Source organism: Entelurus aequoreus, linkage group LG13, assembly GCF_033978785.1.
Source record: "Entelurus aequoreus isolate RoL-2023_Sb linkage group LG13, RoL_Eaeq_v1.1, whole genome shotgun sequence".
Classification (NCBI taxonomy): domain Eukaryota; kingdom Metazoa; phylum Chordata; class Actinopteri; order Syngnathiformes; family Syngnathidae; genus Entelurus; species Entelurus aequoreus.
The window spans coordinates 61457164-61479663 of NC_084743.1; the positions used below are offsets into that span (position 1 = coordinate 61457164).

Here is a 22500-nt window from a genome sequence, read left to right on the forward strand (position 1 = left end):
TTCATTTTTGGCTTTGGGTTATCAAAACAAGCGAGTACATGCATCGTGTCAATGTTTGTATTGTAGTGCCGCTTACCTCCAAATGGTAGAAATTGGCCTCCAGCACCTGCAAAGAGACATCAATTTCAAAGGTTAAACAATTTGAATTCTCGTTCAACTTATGTGATTATTGGAGTACATTTAGTTTTACGCAGTACTGCAGCACCCTCAGCGACCCCGAAAAGGGACAAGTGGTAGAAAATGGATGGATGGATGGATGGATGTTTGTATCGGAACGCTTATATCTGAAATTTAGGATGCACGTTTTTTTTTTTTATTGGGACACCCTGAGTAATTCAAATGTATGTACCAAATAAAGAACATCAATTATTAATTTAGGTCCTAAGTGTCAAAGTCAAGGCCCGCGCGCCAGATCCGGTCCTCGAATGAAGGTCCAGGCACCTTTTCTTTTAACTGTTTACGACCTTTTCTTTGAACTGTTTTGTAACCAGAGGCGATGGCTGTTTACGACCCCCCTCCCTTAGAAACAGCTTGTGCCATGTAATGAAGGAAAGTCCAAATAAAAGAGGAGGCGTAAAATCTTTCATCAGAGCGTGGGACGACACTGAACAAGGGTACAGTGGCTACGCGTTTCTCCTCAATTGAGCTAAATTGAATTCTGTCTGTTTAATTCCTTGCTTCTTGTCTTGTTTAATAGATGTCATTAGTGTTTGAACCTGACACATTCACTTTCTTCTTTCCTTCATGGATCTAAACTCTACCGCGGCCTGTATTTTTTTCTATATTTTTATTGTAATATTTTCAGAATGTTTGTTCTATTTTTGGCCAAAGTAAGACAAAGAAAACCATCTGAAGTTGTCTTTATTTTTGAATTTTAATGCCATGATTTTAATAGTCCGGCCCGCGTGTGCACAGATTCAGACCCAGCAATTGCCCCCAACGATACCTCGTTTACCAGCCTTCTGTCCAGCACCTGGGAAGCTCCCAACTGGGCTTGCACCGTATCCTTCATAACCGCCTGCTTGGAAAGAGAGCACTAACGTTAATGTGTGTGTTTGATTTCAAATAAATCTGACACTAAATATTGTGTGCTCACCGCCACCTAGGACTCCGGGCCCATAACCACCCGCTCCAAGACCGCCAGCTCCAAGATTGCCATAACCTGGGAAAGAAAAAAGTGGAAATAAGTCGCAAAAACGACAATAGATACATTTAGATATACAATCATGATACTCAGCGAATAAGAATGGCAAGTTATTTCTTAGTTATTTAACTATCATCATTATTAATAATATTAAAGTTAAAGTACCAATGATTGTCACAGACACACAATGTGTGGCGAAATTATTCTCTGCGTTTGACCCATATCCCTTGACCCCCCTCCCCCTGGGAGGTGAGGGGAGCAGTGAGCAGCAGCAGTGGCCACGCCCGGGAATCATTTTTGGTGATTTAACCCCCAATTCCAACCCTTGATGCTGAGTGCCAAGCAGGGAGGTAATGGGTCCCATTTTTTTATAGTCTTTGGTATGACTCGGCCGGGGTTTGAACTCACGACCTACCGATCTCAGGGCGGACACTCTAACCACTAGGCCACTGAGTTCAGGGATAAGTGGTACAAAATGGATGAAATGATGATGACAAAAATAACAGTTTTTTTTTTTAATCATAATAATTATACTATTAAAATAATAATCTATTATTATTATTATAATCATTATTTTAGTTATATTATAATTACAATATAATCATATTATTTTAATTATAATATAATATTAATATTGTATTATTATTATAGTTATATTATAATGATAATATAACGATACTAGTATAATAATACAAATAATACAATACAATAACAATAATATAACCATTATTATTAGGATACAATAGCAAACAAGTAGGCTGTGGTCATGTTAGTCTTTAGCTATAACAACATCATTATTATTATATTTTTATTTCTTAAATACAATGGTACACAAGTAAATTTTGGCCATGTTATTCTTTAGTTATGTAACAATTATCACTAATAACATCATTATTTTTATACTATTATTTCTAAAATAAAGTAGGTTTTGGTCATGTTATTCTTTAGTTATCTCACTATTATTATCATCATCATTAATAATAATCATTCTAGAACGGGGGTCAGCAACCCGCGGCTCTAGAGCCGCATGCGGTTCTTTAGCGCCGCCCTAGTGGCTCCCTGGACCTCTTTAACAGATGTGTGAAAATGGACAAAGATGAAGAAAATAATATATTTTTTGTTTTAATATATTTTCTGTAGGATGACAAACATGTGAATGCAAAGCATACTTGGTCAACGGCCATACAGGTCACACTGAGGGTGTCCGTATAAACAACTTTTAACACTGTTACAAATATGCGCCACACTGTGAACCCACACCAAACAAGAATGACAAACACATTCCGTAACACAACATAAACACAACAGAACAAATACCCAGAACCCCTTGCAGCACTAACTCTTCCGGGACGCTACAATATACACCCCCCGCTACCCCCCAACCCCGCCCACCTCAACCTCCTCATGCTCTCTCAGGGAGAGCATGTCCCAAATTCCAAGCTGCTGTTTTGAGGCATGTTAAAAAAAAATAATGCACTTTGTGACTTCAATAATAAATATGGCAGTGCATTTTTTTTCCATAACTTGAGTTGTTTTATTTTGGAAAACCTTGTTACATTGTTTAATGCATCCAGCGGGGCATCACAACAAAATTAGGCATAATAATGTGTTAATTCCACGACTGTATATATCTGTATCGGTTGATATCGGTATCGGTAATTAATTGTTGGACAATATCTGCAAAAAAGCCATTATGGGACATCTCTAGCTGTAATACAATTCAATTCCAAACAGTCAAACAGATGAAGGACAAGGATAGATAGATAGTACTTTATTTATTCCTTCAGGAGAGTTCCCTCAGGAAAATTAAAAATATTATATTGTATTTTCAACACTTCCTGGCAACATTCGACTGAAATCGTTGCTGGATCTCATTTTATTTTGAGGAAGAGCAACATGTGTGCAGACGTGGGAACGACACGGAAGGAGTATCCATCACTGGCAAGCGCCGTTTTGGGAGAACACCGTTTTAGGAAAACATGCTCGTATCTTCAAAATAGCTGCGCAGGACACAAGACCGTTTTTGGAAGGGGAACAAGAACTCCGAGTGAGCATGGGAAGCGAGCGGAACAAGGGGGATGAGACCTGGGAGTTCATCCAGTAATGCTCGGAGTGCAGGTAATGATACTGATGATGACCATGAGGAATGTGTTCGGAGAGCAAAAGTGCACACTGGATCTTGCCAAGGGTTGGACAAACACGCCGAGCATGCAACGCGAGCCTCTGCGCTGAGCTAAAAGTTCCTCAGTAATCTCCTTCGCCCAAGGTTTTAAACGTGGACATGAAATGTTAGCATTCTGACAGCTGAAACAACGGCTCAGGTTGGTCTGGTCTTACATGGTAAGCTGGGGCCTATCCCAGTTTACAACTGGTGAAAGGTGGGGTACACCCTCCACCGGTCACCAGTCAATCAGAAAAGTGTCAGTGTGTCAGTCGATCGCCAGCCAGGCATTAAAAAAAATAGTCCTAAAAATGAGCGATCATAAATCTTCATTATGACGTCACTTTCGTCACTTGATTGACATTCACGGGACCCGAGGGTCTTCTGTGATGACGCTGGCTGCTGCCAGCTCATTATTAAGAAAAAATGACCGACAGGAAGGCGAGAAACACTTTTTATTTCAACAGACTCTGGCGCCGTACCTGTCGTCAAAACTCCAAAGACCGACCGCACAGTTGCACAATAAAAGCGCCGCTTCATCCTGCCTGCGCTCACAAAATAAGAGTCTCAGAAAGCTGGCGTGCACAAGCTAGCAAGCTACGGAGTTTGCCGCCAATGTATTTCTTGTAAAGTGTATACAAAGAGTACGGAAGTTGGACAAATAAGATGCCAAAAACCAAACACTTTCATGTGGTATTGGACAGAAAGGAGGACTTTTTTTCTCCTCCATATGAAAATGCGGACGTTATCATCACTACTGTCTGATTCCTATCAATGCAAGTCATCAGAATCAGGTAATACATTAGCTTATATTCTTGTCTTCATGAAAGAAAGGAATCTATATGTGTTAAACATGCTTGCATTATCTTTAAACACCTTTTACTTTTTAACAATATTAACTATATGTGTTAAACGTGCTTGTATTATGTTTAAACACCTTTAACTTGTGAACAATATTAACTATATGTGTTAAACATACTTGCATTATCTTTAAACACCTTTAACTTATTAACAATATTAACTATATGTGTTAAACATGCTTGTATTATGTTTAAACACCTTTAACTTGTTAACAATATTAACTAAATGTGTTAAACATGCTTGAATTATCTTTAAACACCTTTAACTTGTTAACAATATTAACTGTATGTGTTAAACATGCTTGTATTATCATTAAATACTTTGAACTTATTAACAATAATAACTACATGTGTTAAACATGCTTGCATTATCTTTAAACACCTTTAACTTGTTAACAATATTAACTATATGTGTTAAACATGCTTGTATTATCTTTAAACACCTTTAACTTGTTCACAATATTAACTATATGTGTTAAACATGCTTGCATTATCTTTAAACACCTTTAACTTGTTAACAATATTAACTATATGTGTTAAACATGCTTGTATTATCATTAAACACTTAACTTATTAACAATATTAACTATATGTGTTAAACATACTTGCATTATCTTTAAACACCTTTAACTTATTAACAATATTAACTATATGTGTTAAACATACTTGCATTATCTTTAAACACCTTTAACTTGTTAACAATATTAACTATATGTGTTAAACATGCTTGTATTATCTTTAAACACCTTTAACTTGTTAAAAATATTAACTATATGTGTTAAACATGCTTGCATTATCTTTAAACACCTTTAACTTATTAACAATATTAACTATATGTGTTAAACATGCTTGTATTATGTTTAAACACCTTTAACTTAACAATATTAACTATATGTGTTAAACATACTTGCATTATCTTTAAACACCTTTAACTTGTTAACAATATTAACTATATGTGTTAAACATGCTTACATTATCTTTAAACACCTTTAACTTGTTAACAATATTAACTATATGTATTACATATTCTCGTATTATCATGAAACACCTTTAATGTATTAACAATATTAACTATATGAGTTAAACATGCTTGTATTATCTTTAAACACCTTTAACTTGTTAACAATATTAACTATATGTGTTAAACATGCTTGTATTATCTTTAAACACCTTTAACTTGTAAACAATATTAACTATATGTGTTAAACATGCTTGCATTATCTTTAAACACCTTTAATTTGTTAACATTATTAACTATATGTATTAAACATTCTTGTATTATCATTAAACACCTTTAACTTGTTAACAATATTAGCTATATGTGTTAAACATGCTTGTATTATCATCAAACACCTTTAACTTGTTAACAATATTAACTATATGTGTTAAACATGCTTGTATTATGTTTAAACACCTTTAACTTAACAATATTAACTATATGTGTTAAACATACTTGCATTATCTTTAAACACCTTTAACTTGTTAACAATATTAACTATATGTGTTAAACATGCTTACATTATCTTTAAACACCTTTAACTTGTTAACAATATTAACTATATGTATTACATATTCTTGTATTATCATGAAACACCTTTAATTTATTAACAATATTAACTATATGTGTTAAACATGCTTGCATTATTTTTAAACACCTTTAACTTGTTAACAATATTAACTATATGTGTTAAACATGCTTGTATTATCATCAAACACCTTTAACTTGTTAACAATATTAACTATATGTATTAAACATTCTTGTATTATCATTAAACACCTTTAATTTATTAACAATATTAACTATGTGTTAAACATGCTTGTATTAACTTTAAACACCTTTAACTTGTTAACAATATTAACTATATGTGTTAAACATGCTTGTATTATCTTTAAACACCTTTAACTTGTTAACAATATTAACTATATGTATTAAATATTCTTGTATTATCATTAAACACCTTTAATTTATTAACAATATTAACTATATGTGTTAAACATGCTTGCATTATCATTAAACAGCTTTAACTTGTTAACAAAAACATATATTTCATAAATAAGTAAATATGAATTATATATATGAATGAGGTAGATCCCTGCAACTTGATCAATTGAAAAGTAGCTCGCCTGCAGAAAAAGTGTGCGCACCCCTGGTTTAGAATGTGCTCACTTCCCATACGATGCCGATATCGGTGCCCAGAGTATCGATATTGAAACTGTCCGAAACGATATCAGCACAAATCATAGTACAAACTTTTTTATATATTGTAGTGTAGAATGTTTGATATAACGAAATCCCACTTATAGCCATGACTAACATAAGTGATACTATTCAGGATTCGTTAACATACACGTAGTGAATTCTACAACAATGCACCGTTGATAACTTCAGGGGTTAGAGAGGACACTGTTGACGCATTTGACAGAATTCTCGATTTGATGGTTTGACTGATCTGGTTTACATTTGGGAGGTTTGAACAAACGCTCTCTACAAGACCATATTTACACCACCTTGTCAGCAGAAACAGCTATGTTTTTCTTGGACATGTCTTAGAACAGGACCTCAACTCACACAAACATAATATGCAGATTCATTTGGAAGTCTATACCAGTTGTGTTTGTTGTTTAAAGAACCAGACACGGTAAATCTGTACGATTGCTCTGATATCAAATGATCACTTCTCACTAGGTTATTTCCTGCGGTATTTCATTTCTGACAAGTTGAGGGATTTCTGTGTATCTACACGAGACCACCTGTAACCCCGCTGTCTTTGGACCACGGACAGAACAACTCAACAGAAAGGTCAATGATCCAAGGCGAGATGGAAGGGACAGAAACTCGATACTACACCAGAGAGAGGACGGGGCGCCAGAGAACTGGGAAGGTGAGCAATAAAGGACTGCGATGCATCAGAGTTTCCGCCCATTAAAAGCCTTCATAAAATCAGAATATCAATGCAGTTTTAGCTGTAATACTCTTAAGGGTAACTAGTTGTACTTTTCTCATTGTTATGTTGCGCCCTACGTTTATACCCTAAGTATTGTGTTGATTACACACCAGCTGTTTGATTGTAACACTTATCTTAGTGGTGGTTTTCATTACCAAATGTGGATATGCTAATAGTAGCCTGTCTATGGCAGATTCAATGTAAATTAGCATCAAATTTGCATATTTTGGAAGAGTGAAGCCTTACTTTACATTCGAGCATTTTCTACCAAGTATTCTTGCTTTGTTGGTGTTGAAAACGGCAACATTACTTAGAGGGAGCTTGGCTGAGTCCGCCCTGAGTGCTGCTTTACGTGAACCGGTGTTTAGTCTGCAACCGGACGTGACGTCGAAATATGTCACCGTTTCACTTTACGTGAATTAATACCCGGTAGTACCGATGGAATTAGGTTGGTGCCTATAAAAGTACAGAATTCGGGACCCATGTAACGGGGGCCAGACAGTGCGACCGCGCCAGATGTAGGTTGGTAAAACCTCCCTTGACGACAACTCCGAGAGTAGTGCTGGCTGCTGGTCAGCACACTTGACTCTCAATACGAACAACCAGGGTTCAGCCCCCGTGAGTGAGTGAGGTCTTCTTTCGTATGAGACAGCTAGGCAATGTGGCTCAGCCACTGCAAGGGTTCAGATTATCGAGGTCCAGGTCATTGGTCCACGGTTTAGCTCCTGCCTATCTTGCCGATTGTATTGTACCATATGTCCCGGTAAGAAATCTGCGTTCAAAGAACTCCGGCTTATTAGTGATTCCCAGAGCCCAAAAAAAGTCTGCGGGCTATAGAGCGTTTTCTGTTCAGGCTCCAATACTATGGAATGCCCTCCCGGTAAAAGTTAGAGATGCTACCTCAGTAGAAGCATTTAAGTCCCATCTTAAAACTCATTTGTATACTCTAGCCTTTAAATAGACTCCCTTTTTAGACCAGTTGATCTGCCGTTTCTTTTCTTTTCTTTTCTCCTCTGCTCCCCTCTCCCTTATGGAGGGGGAGTTGCACAGGTCCGGTGGCCACGGATGAAGTGCTGGTTGTGCAGAGTCGGGACCCGGGGTGGACCGCTAGCCTGTGCATCGGTTGGGGACATCTCTACGCTGCTGACCCGTCTCCGCTCGGGATGGTTTCCTGCTGGCCCCACTATGGACTGGACTTTCGCTGATGTGTTGGATCCGCTGTGGACTGGACTTTCACAATATTATGTCAGACCCACTCGACATCCATTGCTTTCGGTCTCCCCTAGAGGGGGTGGGGTACCCACATATGCGGTCCTCTCCAAGGTTTCTCATAGTCATTCACATTGACATCCCATTGGGGTGAGTTTTTCCTTGCCCGTATGTGGGCTCTGTACCGAGGATGTCGTTGTGGCTTGTGCAGCCCTTTGAGACACTTGTGATTTAGGGCTATATACATAAACATTGATTGATTGATTGATTGATTGATTGGGTGGGGTAAAGGTGGGGCACTAGTGGATGATGTGGTGGGCGGTCTGTTCCTCGGCTCCGCATGGGCAGGCTGCCGATGGGCGCAGACCCCAGCGGTGCATGTTGGCGTTGAATCGGCCAACACCGTGCGTATCCGGTTTAGTGTTGACCAGTCAGCACCCGGTGGTAGGCTTGTATTTGGGTTAACTAAGTCTACCCAACGCACATCTGACTCACTGACTCCCATCAGGGTCACGACACCATTGTAACCCAGCTGGTTCGGCACCCGTGCCTTTTTAAACGCAGTTCGCACGGGTACTCGAACCCTGGTCAAGTACCCGTGAGAGTCAAGTGTGCTGACCAGTGGACTAAAAGCCAGAGCATTGATTGGTTAGACATTTGTGAGAGTTGTGATTGTAGAAAATGTTGTGGTATCAGGGAGATTGCAGGGATTCGATAAAGTTGCGCATAATACGTAGGGATTGGTTGACTCTATGTGAATTGATCATTGCGAAATCCTGAGGGACCGTACAGTCTGAAAAGTACAATGGGTTACTTTGTTTTCCCCCCATTGTTGTACTGATGCTGTCCAGACAATGCAGCTCACACACTCAGTCACCGGCCGTGTCCTCAGTCTAAGTGATGGATATGAGCCAGTGTGAACAGTGATATCTGGTTTCAATCTCACACCTCAAACGCCTTGCTCATTCTCCATCGGGGCGAGGTCTGACAATCCTCTTCAAGAACCACAGGGATATATAAGCCATTAATCAAAACACTGTCTTCGCGCTTCTCTCTCCTTCACTCGGCTTATTCTACTTGAGTGAGTGAGTGAGTGAGTGAGTGCATCATGGTTTCACAGCTTCTCTTCCCACCGCGTTCCCCACTCCATCCGGGCCTTGTTCGGGCTTTCATTCAAAAACCAATGACGGCTGTCTCTGAGATATTTTACACTGGTTTCCCTCTTTTTTTTATTTATTCGATGTTTTCCTCTGTTAGCGAGCAAGCGGCAAGAGACCGTTTGAACTGGCGCCCCTTTCCATCCGTCATCTTGCGCAGAAAGCAGTGCAAAAGTTAAAAGAACGACACATGTCGAGTTGTGCGTGCGTGTGAGCCACACTAACCATGACATCACCACGCCAAAAAGGTGCAGAGACGTGCTTTGGCAAAGCACAAGGCTGCAAATCTTCTCAATAACTTCATCTTCTAAGATCTGGCGAATTCCCTAAAGAGTCGGCATTTTCCTTTGACTGACAGGTTGCGTTGGTTCTTTCAGCTGTGATCCCAAAAAACATTTTCACTCTGAAAAATAAGTCCATCATTACGTGCTTCGCAGTCATGACACGATTTTTTATCAGTATCAAATTATCTCGCCGTTTCTCTTCCAAGTCGGTGGATGCGTTGCATTTTTGCGAGTTGATGCAAGGCGAGCTGGATGGACGCAGAGTGATGCAAGGCGCTGTAGTAATTCCACATTAGGTGGGACAAGTGGACACACTGAAGCTTGCCTCGCTTTCCTTCTCCCTTTTCCTGTGACTTCCAGGTTGACCGTGCTGTCAGTTATGGGCACCGAACTGTGCAAAGCTGCGCACATGCTGGACTAATTATGTGTTCACACTCCATGTGCATATTGTCTCTCCTTTACTTGATGGTGTGAGCCAGTCCACAGTGGCAGCAAGCCTCCAATTGCCTTTTTTGCTTTAATTTTTCAACGCAGTCATGACACTATCAATAAGGGGTTCCAAAATCCCTTAAGTCTCCCGGTTTGAGAGTGAGGTACAAATGGTTCTGGAGTTACCTAATTCTCTTTAAAGTTCCCTGGTAGGAACGACTTTCATCAATGTAATTACACTAGACTGTTAAGTGGCCATGTTGGGGTAGTTCTTGGTTGCTTCGGTTCAGTCAACTGCAAAAGCACAAAGGAGAAGATGCATTTTGATTTCAGTTCATAGGTTTTAGGGATGTCGACCAACGGCGGAGGGGGGTTTCCACAGCATGACTTTCCGAAACTTACGAGATGTACCATGTCAAATGTCAAGAGCCTACGGAACACATCCAAGCAGGAGCTGGTCCAGGACCACCTGAAGCTAGAGAAGTGTGTGTTCTGCCTGAAGGAGAACAACAGATGTGGAGCCCAGTGGTCTGAGCGGGGAGGCCACAGGAGCTGGAGGAGACTGAAGGCTCAAAATGGAGCTCCTGCTGGTCACTGGGGATTTCTTGGTCTTGGGGACTTTATGGTGAGGCAGGTACGGGCTTTCCTCTAGCTGGACTTGAGTTGTTTTGCTGGGGGTTTGTGGCTAACCTCAAACCTAACCCGCAACTTTTGTCTTAATGCTTTAAATCCTGTACTTTAAAGGCCTACTGAAATGATTTTTTTTTTATTTAAACGGGAATAGCAGATCCATTCTATGTGTCATACTTGATCATTTCGCGATATTGCCATATTTTTGCTGAAAGGATTTAGTAGAGAAAATCGACGATAAAGTTCGCAACTTTTGCTCGCTGATAAAAAAAAGCCTTGCCTGTACCGGAAGTAGCGTGACGTCACAGGAGCTAGGATTCCTCACAATTCCCTGTTGTTTACAATAGAGCGAGAGAGATTCGGACCGAGAAAGTGATGATTACCCCATTAATTTGAGCGAGGATGAAAGATTCGTAGATGACGAACGTTACATACATACATCGGCGAAATGCTTTAGCTACGAGCTAACGTGATAGCATCTTGCTTTAACTGCATATAGAAACAAAAGAAATAAACCCCTGACTGGAAGTATAGATAGAAAATCTACAATACTATTAAACCGTGGACATGTAAATACACGGTTAATGCTTTCCAGGCTGGCGAAGGTTAACAATGCAGTGCTAACGACGCCATTGAAGCTAACTTAGCAACCGGACTGCACAGAGCTATGCTAAAAACATTAGCTCTCCACCTACGCCAGCCAGCCCTCATTTGCTCATCAACACCCGTGCTCACCTGCGTTCCAGCGATCGGCAGAAGGACGAAGGACTTCACCCGATGCGTTTGGCGGCCCGGAGATGTAGGAAGTCAAGGTGAGGTCGGCGGCTAGCGCGGCTAGCGCTCCAACAAAGTCCTCCTGCTTGTGTTGCTGTAGTCCGCTGCTAATACACTGATCCCACCTACAACTGTCTTCTTTGCAGCCCGCATTGTTCATTAAAAAAATTGCAAAAGATGTCCAGAATACTGTGGGATTATGAAATGAAAACAGAGCTTTTTGTATAGGATTCTACGGGGTACCATAACTTCCGTTACTCGGACTTCGTCACGCGCATACGTCATCATACCGCGATATTTCCCGGGAATTTTAAAATGTCACTTTATAAGTTAACCTGGCCGTATTGGCATGTGTTGCAATGTTAAGATTTCATCATTGATATATAAACTATCAGACTGCGTGGTCGGTAGTAGTGGCTTTCAGTAGGCCTTTAAAGAATGCTGTGGCTAATTTGTGGATTTCTGTGTTCACAAGCTTAACATGCCGCCAATACATTTAGCCCCGTCACATCAGACCAATGAAATTGACGAACAGGTCACGTTGGAAATTCAGTAGGTGCGGCTTTTAGGTGTGCTCTCTTGTCCGGAAATCACGGTAATGGTTTGGTGGTGCGCATGGAAACTATTTCCTCGAGCTTGGAGAGCAGTATGAAAGAAAAGTGATACCTCGTTTCTGCCGTACGTCTTGCATGTATGAAAACATTGACAATTAAGAAACTTTGATTTGATTTGATCCGGCTATCAACCTTGTAGTTGAATCATCGTTGGACATTGAACCACACTAGGACCCACACGTACAGAGGGAGGATGTTTAAAGATGGACGTCAGACACGTTGCACGTTGTGCCACCTTGCGCCTCGGGCCGGCCGAAGCCACTATTGGCTTTGACGGGACTCGCCAGAAATTGAACCCGGTGTGCGAAGCCAGCGTGTGGCGTCGACCAGTTGGCTCGGGCACCTCACAGTCGGCAACAAATGGAGGAGGCCCATCTCACACTTTGAAAACCACTGCAAATACCACTTTTGTTTTCAAATGGACACGACAGGCATGTACAGAGAGAGTTGCCAGTTGTTCTTGAGTGATTCGGAGGGTTAAGTCCCTTGCGGAAAGAAAACCACAACAAGCACAAATCAGCTTTTTTAAAAAAACAAACTTTTTATGTCACAGTATCAGCTTGACATTTTTCTCTGGGGAGTTGCGGTCCGATTGCTCAAAGGCATTGCGACCGGCCGCAAAAGGCAGAGTGCCAATATGGTCATCTGGACACACGATTTTCCCACATGCTCACATCAGTTGTAACAACCGACAACTTTGAACCTAAGGTTCTGTACACTGTACATCCACTGTCATCCATCTCACATAAATGACCAGCCTAGGAGACAACATGAGCTCTTGGACAAGCAGTCCGTTTGACCATTTTTTAACTTATACGGTTTAGGGTTGACAGGAGATAGAGCGCAGTATTGCTAGCTTCAGGCCAAAGACTAGTGATACTTTGGACTGGTCACCTATGAATCACTTAAAGACAAACAACCAAGTCAGACCTACACTGTTTCAATGTCCATTTCTCTGATGATGCAATTGTTGATGACTGAAGTGCTGATATCAACCAAACCCTCCTCATCCCACACCCCGGATTGTAAATAATGTAAATAATTCAATGTATATACTCTGATGATTAACTTGTGTGATGACTGTATTATGATGATAGTATATATTTGTACCATGAATTGATTTACGTGGACCCCGACTTAAACAAGTTGAAACTTATTCGGGTGTTACCATTGAGTGGTCAATTGTACGGAATATGTACTGTACTGTGCAATCTACTAATACAAGTTTCAATCAATCAATCAAAAACCATTCACACAGTCAGTAAGAGGGGTAAGTAAACCCACGATGCCCTTACAGAAGTCAGCTGTCAACTGAGTGACCTAATACACAAACAATGAAACACAACAAAGGATATCCATTTACATATACATATTTATAGACTAAATTAAGTCTTATATGAGTGTATTACAGTAGTGTATTTGTCTTAATTCTATGATGATTTGACGATTGATAAACAGTCACCAAGAGGGACTTCCGTTTCCAAGTAAACAGAAACTTCCTGTGTCATGGTGACACGTTCATTGTTTACAGGTACTATCATTGTTGAACAGAGAGTAAAGCTTTCCATGCGCTTAATTTTTAACCCTTGCCTCACGAATAACATATCTCCACATTTATGAGTCTTTGACGTTAGTTGTCAGAATAATTGTATTTAAGTTAACACCAAACTTTGTGTTTCAAAGAGTTCCCGGCGAGAAGACAAAAGCTGTCTTTGATCCTACCAAGAAGAAGGCTTGCAAAACTCCACTGTGTAGGATGGGAAGCAACATGAAGGTGTTCAGTTTCTTTCTTCTATTGTAATCCACAGAAATATTTTGTCTTGACTTAAGAACTACAAAGCGGAGAGGAAGCAGGACCAGACTCCCCTCCAGGCGACCTTTTCTTTGAACTGTTTTACGACCGTTTCTTTTAACTGTTCTGTAACCAAAGGCGATGGCTGTTTACGACCCCCCCTCCCTTAGAAAACAGCAGTTGCCATGTAATCAGGGAAAGTCCAAATAAAAGAGGAGGTGTCACGCCAAATTTCTTCCCTCTACAAAAACCTTCCCTCCCCCATTTACTTCCGGGGCTGCGTCCAATAAAATCACAAAGTTGCCGGGGGTCCTTAACCTGCACGCGACTGTCCTGTTTCGCGCCTGTACAAAAAAAAACAATAATCGATTTCTTCAGATTCCAGATGCTGTCAAAGACGAAGTGCTATTGATCGCTGTCAATGACGTAAGAGGAAACATGACCACGGAAGTAAATGGGGGAGGGAAGGTTTTTGTAGAGGGAAGACATTTGGCGTGACAGAGGCGTACAATCTTTCGTCAGAGCGTGGTGAGACTGTGCAAGAGTACAGTCCAGACGTCTCTCCTCAAATGAGCCAAATTTAATTCTGTCTCTGTTTAATTCCTTGCTTCTTGCCTTGTTTAATAGATGCCATCAGTGTTTGAACCGGACATTAGTGATATCAAAAGACGACAGGACCAACGCGCCAGGACTTCATGGAACGCAATGCTAAAAGGACTGCTATCAGCTGTCAGCTCAATGCTAAGTACACACTAACTCTGTTGATGCAATTCATCTTGGACAAACAACGCAGCTTCACATGACATTGGAGAGCCTTTGGCACGATGTGAAGTGACAAGAGGGAAAACACGAGGGACACGCAGTCCTGATAACCCGGCTACAGTCTGCGGGTATCGTTCCTGCGACATGTCGGGTTGACCCACTTTTGGCAGAACATAAAATACCTGGCAACATTTGGACATATTTCCCGAGAAAATGTGCACAAATAAGGGATTTTCGTCACAAATTGCTGTGAAGTCAATGCAAAAATAGTAAATAATGAATTCCTTAAACAGGACTTGAATAAATGTCTCTCACATCACAAGAGGCGGTCACTAACTACTACACTATCCACTATGGCACACATCAACAGTTAGCAGGTTTGATATAAAGCTTCTCAGTGAAGAAACATGTAATATTGTAATATTTCAAGCTCTCTTGTTACAGAAAGCATGAGGCTGTGTGAGCAACTGCCCGCTCTTTAGATAAAACAAGATAATAAGTCTCCTATATGTCAAGATATTTATACAGAGTTAGGATTTTTGGCAGATATATGTCTTTTCCGTTGTCTTCATGTCTGCCCTTCTGTCTCGGGGTGTTGATTTGATTGAATCACGTGACATGCACACACGTAACATGCAGAGAGTAATGTGAAGAGCAAAATCGGGGGGGAAAAAACGGTATTGGGAAGACGCCGGAAAATAAAGATAAAGAACGAGATTTCACATATTATTTGGGAAGGTTGACCGGTATGGGGAAAAGCAATCGCACTTGGATTCTCCCAGTACTGGCAAGCAGTAATACATATGTCAAAAGGTCATTAACGGGTTTTTTTATGCTTCAACTATGAAAATATTGTATTTATTAGCAAAAATGTGTCTATACTTTGGCCTTGAACCAATTAGACGACTGTATATCCAATACACTGATTCCTAAACTATATGCTTGATGCATATGGGGCTCAAAAGGTCATTAACGGGTTTTTTTATGCTTCAACTATGAAAATATTGTATTTATTAGCAAAAATGTGTCTATACTTTGGCCTTGAACCAGTCCAATACACTTGAACCAGTCCAAAACACTGGATATACAGTCCAGTGTATTGGACTGTATATCCAATACACTGATTCCTAAACTATATGCTTGATGCATATGGGGCTTAAAGGAGCCATATGTAGTAATGTCATGTCAAGTCATCATTAAATGGCCCTGATATGTCAAAGAGCATGAATAAATCACGTTCTTTTCGAATACTTCTATAACTGATAACAGTCGTTTCAAAATTAGATTTACAGCCCCGAAATCTTGTTATTGTTTTCATTTCGATGTCATTAATAAAAGAAACATACATGTATAAGGATTAGCCGCATTATATTGTCACACAATTACCTATGCATTTGATTAGTAAATGTATATTTTACCTACACTGCAAGAAAAAAAAAATGTGGATTTTGTGTTAAAAACAAAAAATGGCAGAATTTTACCATAAAATTTACAGTAAAAGGGTCACACACAATTTTACTGTAAAATTCTGGTGATAGAGCTGCCAGTTTTTTGTTTGTTTTTTTGCATAAAAAAATATGGTTTTCACAGTGTATTACCGTAAATGTAAAAATGGTACCACAATTTTTTTCTTACAATAGGATTCTGAAGACCGATCTGTTTTAAAAAATATATATATATATTGTCATGTTTACAGTGTACATTTTGATGGATAACTTGCTTTGAAATCATAAGGCTAAGTAGATATTTATGTATGTTTTTACCCCCAAAATGTTTCGTATGTATGATAACATAATATCTGTTGCAACATTAGATGGATAAAGTTTAAAAGATGTATAACCGCATGCAGTACATGTCTTGTTTTCTGCCAAAATAGAAAAAGAAAGAAAGATAAAGTACTTCACGGGCCATTCAAAATGATGTGGCGGGCCAGATCTGGCCCCTGGGCCTTGCGTTTGACACCTGTGAACTAAAAGACAATCGTGGTCCAGCAGGCACTCTCCCAGGTCCAACATCGAGAGAAATAAAAAAAAAGCATGTAAACAAACAGCTTGGGCCTTAAGAGGATAACAACAAATAAAGAGAGAATTCTATTAACCGCAACATGTAAGTGTAAAAAAACAACAACATTATGATTTCTACAATTTTAGAATGTGCTTGTTCTATTTTTAAACAAAGACACTAATCTGAAGTTGTCTTTATTTTTAAGTTATCGTGCCGGGATTTTACCAGTCCAGTCCATTTGACATACTTGCCAACCTTGAGACCTCCAATATCGGGAGGTGGGGGGTAGGGGGTGGGCTTGGTTATTTACAGCTAGAATTCACCAACTCGAGTATTTCATATATATATATATATATATATATATATATATATATATATATATATACAGTGGGGCAAAAAAGTATTTAGTCAGCCACCCATTGATTGTCAACGGGTGGCTGACTAAATACTTTTTTGCCCCACTGTATATATATATATATATATATATATATATATATATATATATATATATATATATATATATATATATATATATATATATATATATATATATATATATATGAAATACTTGACTTTCAGTGAAGTCCAGCTATATATATATATATATACATATACATATATATATATATATATATATATATATATATATATATATATACATATACATATATATATATATATATATATATACATATATATATATATACATATATATACATATATATACATATATGTATATATATATATATATATATATATATATATATACATATATATATACATATATATATATATATACATATATATATATATACATATATATATATATACATATATATATATATATATATATATATATATATATATATATATACATATATATATACATATATATATATATATATATATATACATATATATATATATACATATATATATATATATATACATATATATATATATATATATATATATATATATATATATATATATATATATATATATATATATATATATATATATATGTATATATATATATATATATTTATATTTATTTTATTTACATATAAATAAAAGAAATACTTGAATTTCAGTGTTCCGGTGGCTATCCATTAGATGGCAGTATTGTCCTGTTTAACTTCTCCGTTCATGATGAGTATATCATTTCGGCCACCGTGTTCAATGGAGAAGTCTGTTCTACAAAATTTACAGGCAACATACACCTTCCCCTTCGTACTGTCCTGGATGAACTGAAATTCTTGTTTCCATTCGTTTTGGAACTTGCAAGCGTATTTCTTCATCTTGCTCGTCGACGGCGTCGCCATGTCTGTAATTTCCTCGTTCTTCTGCTTCGTCTCCTTGTTGCGTGCGCAGTTGTGCACTCTACTCTCTAAAAACCCTAGATGTTATGACGTCATTGGGCAGGCAAGCTGTTTATATTGTGGGAAAGCGGACGTGAGAACAGGCTGTCCCCACTCAGTCTCAGGTCCGCATTGAGCTGGAGGGGGCGTGGCCTCCAGCTCCGGCTGAATACCGGGAGTTTGTCGGGAGAAATCTCTGCCGGGAGGTTGTCGGGAGAGGCGCTGAATACCGGGATTCTCCCGCTAAAAACGGGAGGGTTGACAAGTATGCCATTTGACAGTAGATTTTTCTCCATGTGGCCCCCCCGATCTAAAATGAGTTTGACACCCCAGGCCTAAATCGTCACTTCCAGTCGGTGAGCTGGTGACTGTAGGCCTCCCAGTATTTTAGTCCGTATAGTGCGTATGGTGAGAATCCACACCCAACTTCGGTATTATCCCAAACACACAAAAGGTGAACTATTTCAGGCATTGCGCAACGCTTTAAAATTGCCCCATATGAACAGTAAAAGTCAGCAGCTGAAAGCCTCGCCGCTGTGCTCTGCCTTAATTACCTCCGGCTTTTTGTGTGGACTTGTTAGTCTGACTGTCTGCAGCACTTCCACAGGTAAGTGTTCTGTGTGGAGCTTTCCATGCCAGAGCTGGACTATAACACCGCTCAATGTGCAAAGTGATGCAACTCTCAAAAAAACAAACTGGAACAGACTCTTACTACAACAGTTTGACTTAGCCGCAGCCCGGAAACACTTGAATTGACCAAAAATGTTGCCATACTTCCTGTTTACAGTCGTGGTTAAAAGTTTACATACACTTGTAAAGAACATAATGTAATGGCTGTCTTGAGTTTCCAATAATTTCTACAACTCTTATTTTTTTTGTGATAGAGTGATTGGAGCACATACTTGTTGGTCACAATAAACATTCATGAAGTTTGACCACAGAACTTTCCTCCAGAAGGTGCTATCAAACAAAAATGTAGCTTTTTGGCCACAATACCCAGCAATATGTTTGGAGGAGAAAAGGTAAGGCCTTTAATCCCATGAACACCATGCCTACCGTCAAGCATGGTGGTGGTAGTATTATGCTCTGGGCCTGTTTTGCTGCCAATGGAACCGGTGCTTTACAGAGAGTAAATGGGACAATGAAAACGGAGGATTACCGTATTTCCTTGAATTGCCGCCGGGAATATAGTATTCGCCTGCCTAGAATTACAGCCGGGTCAAATTTGTTTCGCTAAATAATTAGCACATGCTTGGCACTTCCGCCGGGTCAAACTCGTTTCGTAAAATAATTAGCATATGCCTAGAATTTCCGCCGGGTCAAACTCGGCACGTCACGAGTGACACTTCCCCTGTCATCATTTTCAAAATGGAGGAAACTGATTTCAGTCATTTGAAATCGCATAAAGGGAAGAAAAATATCAATATTGTGTTATTATATACCGGTAATTGCAATTCTTATTATTAATAATGTTAGTTTGTAGTGGTGGAGAGCTGACTTTTTGTTGTTGGAGTTGCATCTTTCAAAGGGCTTTATTTTGAAAAAACGGTATGCCTCGTTTCACCGCCGGGTCAAACTCGTCACGTCAGGAGTGACACTTCACCTTCACCTTTAAAATCGCATAAAGGGAAGAAGATACAGAGCTATTCAGTAGGATTTAAGGTCCAAGCTATTGAATATGCTAAAAAGAACAGTAAGCAGCTACCGTATGTTTTATTAATATACCGTAGCTGCGTGTGTCAAATATGAGTTATTAAATGACTCCCGCCTCCTGGTGTTAGAGGGCGCTAGTGATCCTTCTTGCGACTACCGGTACTGCAAAAGACTGGTGCTGCAGAAGAAGACAAGCAGCAACAAGGAAGCGATCGTTTGCTTGCACTTTTAACAAGGAGGATTACATATCTAAAATAAAACAGTTTTCTAAACTGAACTTTCAATCAAAGCAGGAGGTAATAATTAAAGGAATATCTCCATCGAGACAGAGAGACTTTTAAAACTGAAGAAAGATAAGGAAGACTTCTATAAACAAGTTATCGATGCTTTTGGTCAGAAGGAGCCGCGCATGGACTCATTTACAAGTAAAGGTAAGACCATAATAAGGTTTTTTTTTTATTAAATGTGCTTTTCATGATAAGGTAAGCGCCGGAGTGAGAAGAGGTTTTAAAATAATTAGCGCATTCTTGCCTATCCCGCATGCTTTTGGTAAGCGCAGTAGTGAGAAGAGGTTTTAAATTAATTAGCGCCCCGGCGGCTATTCAAGGAAATACGGTACCTCCAAATTCTTCAGGACAACCTAAAATCATCAGCCCGCAGGTTGGGTCTTGGGCACAGTTGGGTGTTCCAACAGGACAATGACCCCAAACACAAGTCAAAAATGGTATATGAATGGCTAAAACAGGCTAGAATTAAGGTTTTAGAATGGCCTTCCAAAAGTCCTGACTGAAGAAACAAGTCCATGTCAGAAAACCAACACATTTAGCTGAACTGCACCAATTTTGTCAAGAGGAGTGGTCAAAAATTCAAGCAGAAGCTTGCCAGAAGCTTGTGGATGGCTACCAAAAGCGCCTTATTGCAGTTAAACTTGCCAAGGGACATGTAACCAAATATTAACATTGCTGTATGTATACTTTTGACCCAGCAGATTTGCTCACATTTTCAGTAGACCCATAATAAATTCATAAAAGAACCAAACTTCATGAATATTTTTGTGACCAACAAGTATGTGCTCCAATCACTCTATCACAAAAAGATAAGAGTTATAGAAATGATTGGAAACTCAAGTAAACCATTACATTTTGTTCTTTACAAGTGTATGTAAACTTTTGACCACGACTGTACATGTAGTGTTCGTACCAATGAGACAACGGGGGTATATTTTTCTCCAGACAACAATAACTTTGTCTCCCAGTGTCGCTCCAGCTGTGGTGACAGTTTGTTCTTCCCTTTTGGATTAGAAACGGTACTAATTTGTAAACCATGCCTCAAACCATTATCCAGTCTGTGATGTCATTGTTTACGTATCAAAGCAGACCGTAGCCTTTCAACCACACCACAGAGTTTTTGACCTTTCCTGGTTTTTGTTAGAACTGAGACGGCTCTGCTACTCTTTATCCACTTTGAAGGAATGTCCCGGGCTGCTCTGCCAACTCCGAGCCCCTGAACATGTCTGAGCGGTATCTCCAACTCGGTGCTCATCAACCATTTGAGCTTGGCACACAAACTCGCAGAGTGTTCGACAAAGGCATTCGGACGGGGCAGAAACACGTTGCAAGCATTAGATTATGGAACACAGAAAGAGCGTGGAGAAACATCACATATTTGAGCAAGATTAATTGAACAAACTATGAATCGGGTTAGAACTCATGTCAAAATGCTAAGCCTGGAGGCAAGGTATGTACAGTCGGGCCAAGTGTGTTTCCCCTCCCAGATGGTCCACATGTGCATCTGACTGCCATTGCGCCGAATACTTTTCTGACAAGTCAGGGTTGAGACAGGAGACCAGCGTTGGACAGGTCGCGTAACAACGTGCGCGTTGAAACGTTGACGTTAGATGCACCGGCTCCCAAAAGCCTTTCCAAGATCCTCACTCATTAGAAAGGTTGCGAACACAGCACAGCCATCTGTTGCATGTCACTGCCGCAATCACGGGGAATACAATACAAAGGGAAACAATCTGAGATAAATCATGGCACAAAAAAGGTCTTGCACAAGCAAACTGACCCCGGGGGGGCTCGACCACCAGGGACACCTTGCAAACCCGCAGAAGGTTGAAATAGCCTCAGCCCCCGATACATTCCGAGAGACCAGGGGTAAAGAGGACACGAGAAGCATTGGGAGCTTTCCCAGTGGCTGTGTTGATGTTTTGGGAATAAAACCGTCATCCCACATTGCATCTGTACGTGCAGACTCTCCAATCATTCATAAACAAACCTTTCATTCCACTTATTCAGTTCAGGGTCACGGTGGGGGCTAGAGTTAATCCTATTTGATCTACGGCGGAAGAGAACTACATTCTCAAATGGATCGCAATTAGGGACGTGGTTTTCATTTTTTATTAAAAGAAAAATGATACGATTAATTATTTTTTCAAACTGAGACTCACTGACTTTGGCTCATTTTCTGTGAAGAATATATCAGAATACATATTTAATGACCACACACCATACACCCCCCTACACATTTCTATTACATATAAGATGTAAAGGGTCCACTGGAAGTGTGGAAATTGATTCTTCTGTGTACCACACGCACCCAACCACCCACACACAGCAGGCCTAGACAGGAGGAGGTTCTTTCACCTTCGTCATTATCTTCCTCTTCCTGCTCTACTTACTCTATATAAAACTCTCTTTGAACCACATCTAAACTACTGTA

The 22500-nt window shown here is 39.5% G+C and overlaps 1 protein-coding gene across 4 annotated transcripts in view; it reads right to left on the reverse strand.

The window, feature by feature from the left end:
• The window catches only part of LOC133663564 (elastin-like), a 278983-nt gene that overhangs the window by 72098 nt on the left and 184385 nt on the right, over positions 1-22500 (reverse strand). For 3 of the 4 annotated variants that reach the window (XM_062068122.1, XM_062068121.1, XM_062068119.1), the window contains exons 11-13: positions 1097-1162; positions 947-1036; positions 77-106 (exon numbers count right to left, since the gene is read on the reverse strand). In XM_062068122.1, the coding sequence (XP_061924106.1) occupies positions 77-106; positions 947-1036; positions 1097-1162 (186 nt within the window). The remainder of the gene's footprint in view (positions 1-76; positions 107-946; positions 1037-1096; positions 1163-22500) is intronic. The other variant, XM_062068120.1, reaches the window with a different exon arrangement.